Consider the following 14,081-nt stretch of genomic DNA (forward strand, 5'->3'; position numbering starts at 1 on the left):
GACACACAGGGACACACAGGGACACACAGGGACACACAGGGGACACACAGGGACACACAGGTGACACACAGAGGACACACAGGGACACACAGGGACACACAGGGGACACACAGGGGACACACAGGGACACACAGGGGACACACAGGGGACACACAGGGACACACAGGGGACACACAGGGGACACACAGGGACACACAGTGACACACAGGGACACACAGGGACACACAGGGACACACGGGGACACACAGAGGACACACAGGTGACACACGGGGACACACAGGTGACACACAGTGACACATGGGGACAGCAGTGGCGCTGCGGGCTGGCTGCCCCCGGGCCGTGCTCTGTCTCACCAATCCCTCCTTGTTTCCAGGCCAAAGGGACAAAGAGAACCGCAGCCCCCGGGAGGAGCCCCCGGGGCTGCGGGGCACAGCCCGCGCCTGGCCAGCACCCCGGGGTGCCCTGCAGCTGCAGGAGGCGCCGCGGGGGCCGGGCACAGCCTGCCCTGGCGCTGGGGAGGGCTCGTGGTGCTGCAGCTGCTGCCAGGGCAGGAGCAGAGCCCGGCCGTGCCCCGCAGGAGCAGCCCCGGAGGGCAGGGGGGCAGAGCCCGGCGGGGCAGGTCCTGCCGGGGCTGGGGACACAGAGCCCGGGGACACACACCTGGGGGCTGGGGACACGGACCCCGGGGACACAGAGCCCGGGGCTGGGGCTGCCCCCACGGGGGTTTGCTGCTGCTGCTGCTGCTGCTGCTGCTGTGCCCGGAGCCCAGAGCCGGCTCAGCCCCTCCGGGAGCGGGGCCAGCTCCCGGCAGGGAGCCGCAGGCAGCTCTTCTGCCAGGACTCGCAGGGGAACAGGGTCATTGCCCACGGGGACAGGGAGAGGGACAGGCACAGCCCCCTCGGGGACAAACACAGCCCCCTCAGGACCTATCCCAGCCCCCTCAGGGACAGCCACAACCCCTTCAGGGACAGGCACAACCCCCTCAGGGATGGGGACAGCCCCGTGAGGACCATCCTCAGCCCCCTCAGGACCAGCCCCAGCCCTATCCCCAGCCCCCTGAGGGACAGCCCCAGCCTCAGCCCTCTCAGGGACAGGCACAGCCCCCTAAGAACCATCCCCAGCCCCCTCAGGGACAGGCACAGCCCCCTAAGAACCATCCCCAGCCCCCTAAGAACCATCCCCAGCCCCCTCAGGGCCAGCCCCAGCCCTCTCAGGACCATCCCCAGCTCCCTCAGGGACAGGGACAGCCCCAGCCCCCTCAGGGCCATCCTCAGCCCCCTCAGGGACAGGCACAGCCCCCTCAGGGACAGCCCCAGCCCCCTCAGGACCAGCCCCAGCCCCCTCAGGGACAGGCACAGCCCCCTGAGAACCACCCCCAGCCCCCTCAGGGCCATCCCCAGCCCCCTCAGGGCCATCCCCAGCCCCCTGAGTTCCAGCCCCAGCCCCAGGCAGCCCCAGGAGCTGGGCTCTGAGCCCCTGTTCACACAGGACTCCCAAGGGAACAGGGTCATCAAGCACTGGTGAGTGAGCCCAGCCTGGCTCTGCTCACAGTGGGGAGTGAGCCCCTTGTGCAGCCCCCAGCCCCTCTCTGTTCTCTGAGATGCTGCTTGAATCCAAATAAAATGTTGTGGAGTTTGTTTCTGAGGGTCTGGCTGTGTCCCTGTCCTGCCCAGGCTGCTCAGGGAGCAGGAGCTGCTGACAGGCCCCAAATGCACCCCAGCCTCGTGCAGAGGAGCCCTGTGGGACAGGGACAGTGATCACATCACCCAGGGGTGCACCCAGGACGGGGGGAGCTCTCCCTAAAACTGGAAATTCCTTCATCTTCCTCCTCTCTGCCACGGAAGTCTCTCATTTTTAAGGTGGGGATGATGATTTAATTTTTCAAGGACATCAAGGAGGATGAAGAGAGCCCCTGGCACCTGAATTTCTGGGATTGCACCCCCAGAGCAGCCCCACCCCGAGCATCAATAACCCCACACACCATCAGTGTCTTATTAAGGCTCCATTTTATAGAAAGGAAAACAAAAAATCATACTTTAAATACAGCCATGGGGGCACTGCAGGGAACGTGGAGCTGGGGGAGAGCTCTGAGTGAGGGGGAACTGCAGCCACAGCCAAGGCCAAGCTCCTGCCCTGGCCTGCTTGGGGTGCTGGGCCCTTGGCACTGGTGCCAGGTCAATGAACAGACCTTTGGGAGCTGAAATAAAACCCAGGGTCATGGGATGTTAAATTACTGGCAGGAAATTAAGGCCATTCTGCCATGCAAGTGTGGGCTGTGTGAGAGAAAGAACACCCAGGGCACACAGAATCCCTCAGAGCCCAGCCAGGGGGTTTTTGGGGAAATCAAACCCCTTTTCCCACCGTGATCCAACAGCCCCAGAGAGCTGGAAGCACCCAGGAGCTCGCTGTGAGCAGCTCTCAGATAAAGGACTGGGGTCTGTCCTGTTCACACTGGGCATGAACTGGTTCTGTCCTTACAGCTCAGCTGAAACCTAAAAAGTGCAGCTACAAAGGACTTCATCCAGCAGCAGGTCCTCGCCAGCCACCAACACCAAAACACAGCTGGAGCAGAGCTTCCATCTTCTTAAAAAGGTTTTTCTTAAATAGAACACCACATGGAAAACACATCAAATCCGATTTCCTAACGAAGTGTCCGGCGCACAAACCGCGTCTGATCAATACAAAGGCAAAGGCTCAATCCTCGGGAGAAGGCAGCTGCTGTGGAGGAGCTTGTGGGAGCAGGAACTCTGCTTACAGAGCTGAGTGCAGCAGCTTCACTTCTCCTTCAGGGCCAGGTCTTCATCCTTCAGGGCAAACTTCCTCCTGAGCACCTCTGCGATGAGCACGGCCGGGTCCTGCTCCTTCAGGGAAGGGCGGCTCCTGAGGGCAGAGCACAGAAATCACTGCAGCCAGCAGAGAGAAATTCCTGTGTGAGAGCTCTGCCTGGCTCCTGAGGGCAGAGCACAGAAATCACTGCAGCCAGCAGAGAGAAATTCCTGTCTGAGAGCTCTGCCTGGCTCCTGAGGGCACAGAGCACAGAAATCACTGCAGGCAGCAGAGAGAAATTCCTGTCTGAGAGCTCTGCCTGGCTCCTGAGGGCAGAGCACAGAAATCACTGCAGCCAGCACAGAGAGAAATTCCTGTGTGAGAGCTCTGCCTGGCTCCTGAGGAACACAGCACAGAAATCACTGCAGCCAGCAGAGAGAAATTCCTGTCTGAGAGCTCTGCCTGGCTCCTGAGGGCAGAGAGCACAGAAATCACTGCAGCCAGCAGAGAGAGATTCCTGTGTGAGAGCTCTGCCTGGCTCCTGAGGGCAGAGCACAGAAATCACTGCAGCCAGCCACAAATTCCTGCCTGGATCCTGAGGAACACAGCACAGAAATCACTGCAGCCAGCAGAGAGAAATTCCTGTCTGAGAGCTCTGCCTGGCTCCTGAGGGCAGAGCACAGAAATCACTGCAGGCAGCAGAGAGAAATTCCTGTGTGAGAGCTCTGCCTGGCTCCTGAGGGCAGAGCACAGAAATCACTGCAGGCAGCAGAGAGAAATTCCTGTGTGAGAGCTCTGCCTGGCTCCTGAGGGCACAGAGCACAGAAATCACTGCAGCCAGCCACAAATTCCTGTCTGAGAGCTCTGCCTGGCTCCTGAGGGCACAGAGCACAGAAATCACTGCAGCCAGCAGAGAGAAATTCCTGTGTGAGAGCTCTGCCTGGCTCCTGAGGGCACAGAGCACAGAAATCACTGCAGCCAGCAGAGAGAAATTCCTGTCTGAGAGCTCTGCCTGGCTCCTGAGGGCACAGAGCACAGAAATCACTGCAGGCAGCAGAGAGAAATTCCTGTCTGAGAGCTCTGCCTGGCTCCTGAGGGCAGAGAGCACAGAAATCACTGCAGGCAGCAGAGAGAAATTCCTGTCTGAGAGCTCTGCCTGGATCCTGAGGAACACAGCACAGAAATCACTGCAGCCAGCAGAGAGAAATTCCTGTGTGAGAGCTCTGCCTGGCTCCTGAGGGCAGAGCACAGAAATCACTGCAGCCAGCAGAGAGAGAGAAAAACTCCTGTCAAATTGCTGAGGGCACAGAAATCACTGCAGCCAGCCACAAATTCCTGTCTGAGAGCTCTCCCTGGATCCTGAGGGCACAGAGCACAGAAATCACTGCAGGCAGCAGAGAGAAATTCCTGTCTGAGAGCTCTGCCTGGCTCCTGAGGGCAGAGCACAGAAATCACTGCAGGCAGCAGAGAGAAATTCCTGTCTGAGAGCTCTGCCTGGCTCCTGAGGGCAGAGCACAGAAATCACTGCAGCCAGCCACAAATTCCTGCCTGGATCCTGAGGAACACAGCACAGAAATCACTGCAGCCAGCAGAGAGAAATTCCTGTGTGAGAGCTCTGCCTGGCTCCTGAGGGCAGAGCACAGAAATCACTGCAGCCAGCAGAGAGAAATTCCTGTGTGAGAGCTCTGCCTGGCTCCTGAGGGCAGAGCACAGAAATCACTGCAGCCAGCAGAGAGAGAGAAAAACTCCTGTCAAATTGCTGAGGGCACAGAGCACAGAAATCACTGCAGGCAGCCACAAATTCCTGTCTGAGAGCTCTCCCTGGATCCTGAGGGACTCAGCACAGAAATCACTGCAGCCAGCACAGGGAGAACCAAATTCCTGCCTGGATCCTGAGGGGCACAGAGCACAGAAATTACTGCAGCCAGCCACAAATTCCTGTCTGCATCCTGAGGAACAGCACAGAACTCACTGCAGCCAGCCCAGGCAGAGCCAAACTCCTGCCTGGCAGCTCTGCCTGGACTCTCTGCAGGGCTTTCCTGCAGCTTTTATCATGTCACAAGTGGAGGAGGTGCAAGAAGAACACCACAAAACAGCAAAAAGGGGAAATTCAGCTCCTTGTGTGGCTCCAGGGGGATCCTGGAAATCTCATCCCCAAAGCTCTGGGTAATTCTTATTCCTCTGTGTAAATAACAAGCAATGAACCCAAAACTTCATTAATTATCCACAGCCTCCATCCCCTCCATATAAACCAACCCTCAGTGAGGTGTTTGGGGGGAAGCCCTGGAAGTTTCTGTTTTTTTCAGTATTTTGCTGCACTCTGGATTTCTGCTTCCCTGTTTCAGTAGGGGAGATCCCAGAAATCCCAGGCATTTCACAGCAGAATTCCTTCCACTACACGAGTTCTGTTCCCAGGGCAATCTGCCTCCTTCAACAAGTTCACACAAGCAGCTCCTTTTAGAGGATTATTTCACAGGAGGCCAAACTCAGTTCTTTTCCCTCATGTACCATGGTTTTGTTCACAGCCTGCAATGATAACCTCAGAGCTTTATTTTTTTTTCCATAGCTGAAGCCCCTCCTCACTCAGAAAACATTATGGGAAGACATTTTGTCTCCTAAAAGACAAAAAAACCCAAACCCTGGAATATTTCCACCAGACACTGGATCAGGCACATTTCTGCAAGCTCCTCACTCGTTCCTGAAGCTTCCAAGGCTGAATTTAAACACAAAGGCTGAGTTTAAACACAAGGCTGGGTTTAAGCACTGACTCCTACACAGCAGCAGCAGAACATCCATGTAATTATCTTTTCAAGCACCTTTTGCATCTTTAAGCACCCTTTTTCCTCCACTTGAAGAGCACCTGACCCTCTTCAGGCCTCCCAGTGCTGCCCAGTTCAGCTGGGGGAGCACAGGGGCTGCTCCACAACTGCACCAGAATGAGGAATTAAAGCTCATCAAATAATGAACATCAGTAATTAACTTAATTTTTCAGCTACCTGCAACTCTTCAGGCAGCTTTAATTAAGCTGTAATAACCCCAAACCAGCACTGCTGTGTGCAGGAGAGGATGATGAGGGCAAAAATGGCTCAGCTGCAGCCTTTGTGTGGCAGGAAAACCAGAGCAAAGGGGGAATTTTGGGAGGGATGGAGCTGTGACACCCCCTGATGCTCTGGCTGTGGAAGCTGAGCTTGTTCCTCTCATCTGACTTGAATTTTTTTTTTTTCAGTGCTGAGAATCTGATTCCTTTCAAACCAAACGAGGAACCAGCAAGTGTGGTGTTTTTGAGAGTGGTATTTTTGGCCAGGAATCTCACACAGCAGAAGGGGAAGTGTGGAGCCCGAGAGCCGAGCCTGAGGCAGGCAGGTGGCACGGCCAAAAGCGGGGAGAACGTTCCCAGCTGGGCAGGATCTTGCCGTGGAGCAGCTTCAGGAGCTCTCATGCTCAGAACTCCTCAGGAGACAAGAGCAGACTCACCCTGCCCACGCCACACGTGTTAAATCCCTGAGTGCTCCATGCTGAGCTTCCCAGCTGCCTGGGAGGGGGAGCAGGGCTCAGGGCAGCATGCCCTCACTCCGAAAGCTGCCAGCACACAGCTGCCCTGCAGCTGGGCAAGCACAGCTTTTGTGTCAGGTGAACCAGCTGGCACAGCCAAGCATTTAAGCAGTTTAAATTGCCCTCCACGATTTCCTATCCAGGAAAATTCTCCTGGATAGTTATTTAATAAATTAATTTTTAATAAATTATATATCACATATATAATTTATTAAAAATAATAGATATATATATTTATATATTAAAATATATATTATATACAACATATAAATTACATATAAATAAATACTATTGTATATATAAAAATAAATTATATATAATTTTATATAATATATAAATAAATACTATTTTATATATAAAAATAAATATATAATTTCATATATAATATATAAATACTATTTTATAGATATATAAATAAATTATATATAATTTTATATATCACATATAAATAAATATTATTTTTTATATATATAAATAAGTTATATATAATTTTATATATCATATATAGGTAAATACTATTTTATATATATAAATAAAGTATATATAATTTTATATATCTATAAATAATATAGATATTTATATTTTAAATATATTTTAATATATATTTCAATATATAAATATGTATTTATATTTTATTATGATATAACTTTATAAACTATATATTTATATATATTTTTATACAAGAATATATAGTTTATAAAGGTATATAGTTATATCTATATATATAGATATAGATTATGCATTTTTATATATAATAGTAAAATATGTATGTAATTAAAATATATTTAAAATAACAGATAATATTTATAATTTTTAATAAATTCTAAATAAAATTACCCCCATGAAAATTCTCCACTATTTCCTATCCCAGAAAGGCAAAAAGGCCAGGACTGAGTTCCCAAGTCCTGTCCCCCAGACCACAGAGCAGCCCCAGCAGGAGCAGGGGGCCCAGGCTCTGCAGGGCCTGACAGAGCACACAGAATTCCATGCAGCACTCACAAGTCTTTGCTCTGCTTCATCCTGTGGATGTCCTTGAGGATGCCCATCATGTCGGCGAAGCTGCTGGCCTTGGACAGGGACACCGAGTCCTCGTCGTCGGCGTCGCGGGGCTCGGGCCGGGCCTCGGGGCCGGGGCACAGCGGCGGCAGCTCGGCCACCGAGGGCGGCTCGGGGCTCTCCAGCTCCGCCTCCTCCTCCGTGATGTCGCTGATCACGAAGGACGTGGTGGACTGGAAGGAGGGCCCGAAGCAGTGCACGGGGGACGAGGCATTCGAGCTCCCCGGAGAGAACAGCTCTGGGGTCAGCTGGGCCGAGGCTGCAAGGGAAACCAGAGGGGATGGGTGAACTCGCAGCAAGGCTTCTCCTCAGCACAACAGAATGGAAAACTAAACCCACGGCCCCTGGGCTGCCCCCAGAGCTGGCAGCAGCCACCCTGAGCGAGGCCAGAGCCCGGCCCCACCTGACTGTGCAGCCACGATCTTGGCGATCTGGCTCCGCAGGTGGCTCAGCTCGTCCTGCAGCTCCGTGGTGCGGCTCAGCGCCGGCAGGCCAGGCTTCTTCAGGGCCAGCAGCTTCTCCTCCTGCTTCCTCAGGTTGGGCACTGAGGCGTTCCTCTGGATCACCGTGAAGGGACTGGGCTTCCACTTGTGCTTCAGCGGGCGAGTGTCACTCCTGGGGACAAAAACCTGTCAGTCCCCAAGTGCAAACCTGTCCGTGACAAAGCCTGGCCTCCCTGAGGGCAGCAGAGCCTCCAACAAAACAAATGAAGCCTCTGTGAACCCTCAGAGGTGCTCTCTGCAGCACAAGGAACACAGTGGCTGCCCCTGGATCCTGGAAGTGCCCAAGGCCAGGCTGGACAGGGCATTTCAGTCCTGGGAGAACTCAACCCTTCCACTTCCTGGCCAAAAACCACCCTGGAGCCCAAAAACCACTCTGTGCACAGAGCAGGGAGTGACACAGGACATGGCACAGGCTCCTGGCACCTCCTGCACGAATTCCTCTCCAGCTACTTTGTCTTTTTTTTCCCCCCTCTCTGGGGAAAAAATGTCATTCAAGAGGCACCACACCAGAGCCTGAGGGGACTGGAAGTCGTGCTCAGCTGAGCAGAGTCTGGCCTGAGCTCTGTGCCAGAGAGCAGCAGAGGAAAACCAACCTGACCCTGGCGTAGGTCTCCTCATCATCTGCTGCAATCCACACGATGTCAGCCAGGGTGGGCACGGGGGGCACCTCGCCCAGGTACAGATCCGAGACACTGGGCAGGACCTGGCAGGGAGGAAATGCTGCTGAGGAGATGGGCTTTGCCCTCCTGGAGCTGCCCCACGTGTGCTGTCAGAGCGCCTGTGCTGTGAGCAGCTGTGGCTGGCACAGGCACAGCAGCAATTCCAGCAGGTTTGCTTTTGTTTGCACAATCATTCCACTTTTTGGAGCTGGGAGATGAAGCCTTTGTGCTTCCCTGGGCCAGCTCCTGCTCCTTCCTGCTGTGTGAGCGAGGCAGGAGGGACACCTGACCCAGGCCAGGCTGCCAAGGCCACGTGCCACCCTCTGGCACGCCAAGTGCCAGCCCTGAGCTCCAAGGGTGACGTCAGGGACTCCACAAATCTGGGAACAGGCCCAGAGGGCTCCAGGTCCCTTGGAGGTCACACAGCAAAACCCTGGGGCAGCAGCTCCACCCTTCCACCTCCCTCAGCTCAGACACTGCCTGAGCAGGGATTTCCTCAAGCTGCCAGTGATCACTTTACAAAAACAGAATTAAAGAAAAAAGAAATTTTTAAAAAAAATTATTAAGCTTCACTGTACTGGTGCAGTGTTTGTGGCTGCAGCTCTGCAGATGTGTGGGGACAGAACAGCACCTGATGGCAGTGCCTGGAACTGCCCCAGGGCAGGGGTCACTCACCTCGAAGGTGGCCCTGGGACAGGGCTTCAGGGGCAGGTTGGAGCCGATCATCCTGACCACGCTGCGAGCTGAGCCATGGGGCTTGTTCTGCCAGATGGGGATGGTCTGCAGGGACACAGCACACTCAGTGCCTTCTGAAACCCATTAAACTGGAAATTCTCCTTGTCAGAGTCTGATTCCTGACTCGTTATCTCTGCACTTGTAACCGAGAACCTGGTGGGAACTGAGGTCCCTGTTTCACAGAGCTGTGTTAGCTGAGCTGGTGACAGCCAGGCAGGTGCAGGGGCGTTCTGGACATGGGTGTTGGACTGAAAACTGAAAGCACTCAGTACCAGGCACTGCCAACAGGCATTTTCACAAAGGAGAACTGGCCAAAGGAGGAAAACAGCCACACAACAAGGGCCCAGGAGGAAAGTGACACCAAAAGAAAGCGTCACCCAAGGGACACTCCTGCTTTCAGACCACCTTTAGCACAAACATTGTGAAATAACCTGGGCAGCTGTGAGTCTCCTTCCCTGGAGACACTCACTGCACCTGCTGCTGAGGAACAGCTCCAGGGCTCCCTCCTGACCTGGGATGAGGCTGAGCACTGCCTGGGTGACAGCAGGTGACAATTCTATCCAGAGCCTGTCCCAGCCCAGGGCACGGGGAGCAGCCCTGGAGAGAACAGCAGAGCTGGTTCAGAGCTCTCGGGACACTTCTGAGCTGGGCTCCAAGGGTGAATGCTCAGGAACAGCACAAGGCACAGAGAGCAGCACAGTGACAAAGCTCAGCCCGCAGCACCCCCAGCAATCGATTCATTGCTGCAGCTCGTTCTGCACTCTGCCTGAGCCCTGCTCCCTGCTGACACCTGCAATTCCTGATGAGCCCTTCAGACTGAACCTCGGGGCTGGGCAGGGAGGGGACAGATCTGTGCCTGGGGCAGGGAGGGGACAGATCTGTGCCTGGGGACAGGGCTGGGGCAGGGAGGGGACAGATCTGTGCCTGGGGACAGGGCTGGGGCAGGGAGGGGACAGATCTGTGCCTGGGGCAGGGAGGGGACAGATCTCTGCCTGGGGACAGGGCTGGGGCAGGGAGGGGACAGATCTGTGCCTGGGGACAGGGAGGGGACAGATCTGTGCCTGGGGACAGGGAGGGGACAGATCTGTGCCTGGGGACAGGGCTGGGGCAGGGAGGGGATAGATCTGTGCCTGGGGACAGAGGCAGGGGCTGGGAGGGGACAGATCTCTGCCTGGGGACAAATCTTTCTCTGCCTGGGGAAGGGGCTGGAGCAGTGCCTGGGAGCTGCTGCCGGGGAAAGGCGCCGGGGGAAGGTTCTGGGGCAGCTCCTGGGGCCCGGAGCCGGGCAGTGCCGGGGCAGGGTCGGGACAGTGTCGGGGCAGGGTCCGGGCAGTGTCGGGGCAGTGTCGGGGCAGGGTCCGTGCAGGGTCCCGGCAGGGTCCGGTGTCCCGGCCCGTGTCACTCACGGCCTCCGCGTCCATCTCCGCTGGCTCAGCGCCGGCCGCTCATCGCACCCGCTCCGCTCGCTCACTGCAACACACAAGGAGGGCTCAGCCCGGCCCGGCCCGGCCCGGCGCGGCTCCCCGGCCCGGCCCCGGTACCTGCGGGCCGGCGGCGCCGCTCGGGGCCGCTGCCAGCGCCGGCCGCGGCCGCTCCGCCGCCATCGCCCGGAACCAGAACCAGAACCCGCCCCGCGCCTTCCGGAGCGCAGCGCCTGCGCCGGGACACGGACGGGGACAGGGACAGAGAGAGGGGACAGTATGGGGACACCCCGGTGCACGTGGACATCACGGTGTAAAGGGGCATTGGGGACACCCCGGTGCAAGGGGACATTGGGGACACCCCGGTGTAAAGGGATACCGAGCACACCCCGGTGTAAAGGGACATTGGGGACACCCCAGTGCAAAGGGGGATATTGGGGACCCCCCAGTGTAAAGTGACACTGGGCACACCCCGATGCAGGGGGGACATTGGGGACTCCCCGGTTCCAAGGGACACTGAGCACACCCCGGTGCCAAGGGACATTGGGGACCCCCCAGTGTAAAGGGACACCGAGCACACCCCGGTGTAAAGGGACACTGGGGACACCCCTGTGCAGGGGGGACATTGGGCACACCCTGGTGCCAAGGGACATTGGGGACCCCCCAGTGTAAAGGGACACCGAGCACACCCCGGGCCGCCCCCGCCGCCCCTCGCCCCCCAGCCCCGGCGCAGGAAGGAGCGAGGCCGAGCTGAGGATGCACGGATGGTTTTACCGGGGCCGCTCCGCCGCCCCTCCCGGCCGACATCGGCCCGGGCCCGCCGCGGGTTTCGGGCCGGGGCGTCACCAGGCACGGGAGGGGCGACAGCGACAGCCGCTCACCGGAGACCGACAGAGGGAACGGGGACAACGCCAGAGGGAACGGGGAGAACGCCAGAGGGAACGGGGAGAACGCCCGGGCAGGGGAGAAGGGGACAGGGACACGGACGGGTCCCCTCGGGATGCCCCAGGCTGCCCCGGCTCGGGGGTGGCTTCTGGGCTCCTCTGCCACTGTCCGGGCTCACCCCGAGAGAGATCACGAGAGAATGAACAGAGACTCAGTGGGAACCCAAAGGCTGGAGCCCTGCAGGGATGGAAGAACCCCGAGGGCTGCAGGAACCCTGCAGTGCTCCCCAGGGGCTGCAGGAACCCTGCAGTGCTGCCCAGGGGCTGACAGAACCCTGCAGTGCTGCCCAGGGGCTGCAGGGACCCTGCAGTGCTCCCCAGGGGCTGCAGGGACCCTGCAGTGCTGCCCAGGGGCTGACAGAACCCTGCAGTGCTGCCCAGGGGCTGCAGGAACCCTGCAGTGCTCCCCAGGGGCTGCAGGGACCCTGCAGTGCTGCCCAGGGGCTGACAGAACCCTGCAGTGCTGCCCAGGGGCTGACAGAACCCTGCAGTGCTGCCCAGGGGCTGACAGAACCCTGCAGTGCTGCCCAGGGGCTGACGGAACCCTGCAGTGCTCCCCAGGGGCTGCAGGAACCCTGCAGTGCTGCCCAGGGGCTGCAGAACCCTGCAGTGCTGCCCAGGGGCTGCAGGGACCCTGCAGTGCTCCCCAAGGGCTGCAGGAACCCTGCAGTGCTGCCCAGGGGCTGCAGAACCCTGCAGTGCTGCCCAGGGGCTGCAGGAACCCTGCAGTGCTGCCCAGGGGCTGACAGAACCCTGCAGTGCTGCCCAGGGGCTGACGGAACCCTGCAGTGCTCCCCAGGGGCTGCAGGAACCCTGCAGTGCTGCCCAGGGGCTGCAGGGACCCTGCAGTGCTGCCCAGGGGCTGCAGAACCCTGCAGTGCTCCCCAAGGGCTGCAGGAACCCTGCAGTGCTGCCCAGGGGCTGCAGAACCCTGCAGTGCTGCCCAGGGGCTGCAGAACCCTGCAGTGCTCCCCAAGGGCTGCAGGAACCCTGCAGTGCTGCCCAGGGGCTGCAGAACCCTGCAGTGCTCCCCAAGGGCTGCAGGAACCCTGCAGTGCTGCCCAGGGGCTGCAGAACCCTGCAGTGCTGCCCAGGGGCTGCAGGAACCCTGCAGTGCTCCCCAAGGGCTGCAGGAACCCTGCAGTGCTGCCCAGGGGCTGCAGAACCCTGCAGTGCTGCCCAAGGGCTGCAGGAACCCTGCAGTGCTGCCCAGGGGCTGACAGAACCCTGCAGTGCTGCCCAGGGGCTGACAGAACCCTGCAGTGCTGCCCAGGGGCTGACAGAACCCTGCAGTGCTCCCCAAGGGCTGCAGGAACCCTGCAGTGCTGCCCAGGGGCTGACGGAACCCTGCAGTGCTCCCCAGGGGCTGACAGAACCCTGCAGTGCTCCCCAGGGGCTGACAGAACCCTGCAGTGCTGCCAGACCCCAGCCTGTCCCACTGGGGTGTCACAAAGTGCAGAGCTAATGCATAGTTACAAAACCAACACTGAGAACCATCCCGGGTCAGTAATTAACCTCACTAGAGCAATTAGTGAAGTGACACTGGTCCAGCCCAGAGGTGCAGCCAAGCTCAGGCCCCAGGCTCAGGTATGGACAGGAGGGCTGGGCAGGCTGGGGACAGGGTAATTGCCACCACCGGGCTCCTCCCAGGACTGGAAATACCTCGTCAGGAAAATTAAAAATTAAAAAAAAAAAAAAGGCTTTTCCCTTAATTTGATTTGGTCCAACAAAATTGTGCTTCAGAGAGCAGAAAAAGCATCACCAGCCAGGGCTGGCTGCAGGCAGCTACTGAGGATGCTTTGTCCCCTCACGTGTCTGTAGGAATATGCCTTAAAACCCGTTTCACTTAACCCTTCCCTCTCTGAATTACAAAGTGATGCTCATTCTGCACCCAGGCATTGGCACAGAGTAGGAGCAACTGCTCAGGGTGGCTTCAGGTAAGGGATAATGGCTTCTGAACAATCTCTTTGGAAAAAAAATCCTGAAAAGATCTTTTTGGACTTCTGGCTTTTAGAACTGCCCAGTCCTCAGCCAGGTGAGGATCTCAGGGCAGTTCCCAGAGGGAACTTCATGGTTCCTCACCCAGCATGACCTGGAAGCTCAAAGCAAAGAGGGGCAGAGCAGCAGGGAGAAGCTCCCAGAGCTGCTGGGGAGGGAGCCCTGGGAGGGATGGATGGGTGGGACACTGCCCACTGCCGTGTCCCTGAGCCTGGGGTCACTGGGGGAGCTCCTGGGGGCTCAAACTGATCCTCACCTGACCCCTCTGATGCCCTGCTGCCCACTCTGGTGTCCCTGTGCCACCCTCAGGGCACTGACCCTGCCTGAGCGAGGCCACCAGGTCACACAGGGCGCTGGGGGCTGCTCAGGGCTGTCACACAGATTGTCACTGTCAGTGTCCAGAGCTGCCCAGGACAGCAGCTGGCCCCGAGGGGAGCAGGGAGCTGC

At 57.3% G+C, this 14,081-nt stretch overlaps 1 protein-coding gene across 3 annotated transcripts; it reads right to left on the minus strand.

Moving 5' to 3' along the window:
• Positions 1 to 1,989: 1,989 nt before the first annotated feature.
• MTFR1L (mitochondrial fission regulator 1 like) lies at positions 1,990 to 14,029 on the minus strand. 3 transcript variants are annotated; one of them, XM_064398324.1, is made up of 7 exons: positions 13,891 to 14,029; positions 10,678 to 10,741; positions 9,212 to 9,316; positions 8,471 to 8,580; positions 7,778 to 7,989; positions 7,318 to 7,633; positions 1,990 to 2,880 (listed from the first exon to the last, which is right to left on the minus strand). In XM_064398324.1, the coding sequence occupies exons 2-7, from the start codon at positions 10,690 to 10,692 to the stop codon at positions 2,775 to 2,777; spliced, it is 864 nt and encodes a 287-aa protein (XP_064254394.1). In that variant the 5' UTR covers positions 10,693 to 10,741; positions 13,891 to 14,029; the 3' UTR covers positions 1,990 to 2,774. The 3 variants fall into 3 exon arrangements, with proteins under 3 accessions (XP_064254394.1, XP_064254393.1, XP_064254395.1); XM_064398323.1 differs by lacking the exon at positions 13,891 to 14,029 and adding an exon at positions 10,813 to 10,920; XM_064398325.1 differs by lacking the exons at positions 10,678 to 10,741; positions 13,891 to 14,029 and adding an exon at positions 10,813 to 10,890.
• Positions 14,030 to 14,081: the final 52 nt, after the last annotated feature.

This window comes from Passer domesticus, chromosome 24 (assembly GCF_036417665.1).
Source record: "Passer domesticus isolate bPasDom1 chromosome 24, bPasDom1.hap1, whole genome shotgun sequence".
NCBI classification, from domain to species: Eukaryota; Metazoa; Chordata; class Aves; order Passeriformes; family Passeridae; genus Passer; species Passer domesticus.

Coding starts and splice junctions, on each gene's coding strand:
- MTFR1L (XM_064398325.1), bottom strand. CDS start 10,875: ATGGCGGCGGAGCGGCCGCGGCCGGCGCTGGCAGCGGCCCCGAGCGGC. Junction 7,990..8,470: donor GAGACCTACGCCAGGGTCAG/GTTGGTTTTCCT, acceptor TTTTGTCCCCAG/GAGTGACACTCGCCCGCTGA. Junction 2,881..7,317: donor ATGAAGCAGAGCAAAGACTT/GTGAGTGCTGCA, acceptor CTCTGCCCTCAG/GAGCCGCCCTTCCCTGAAGG.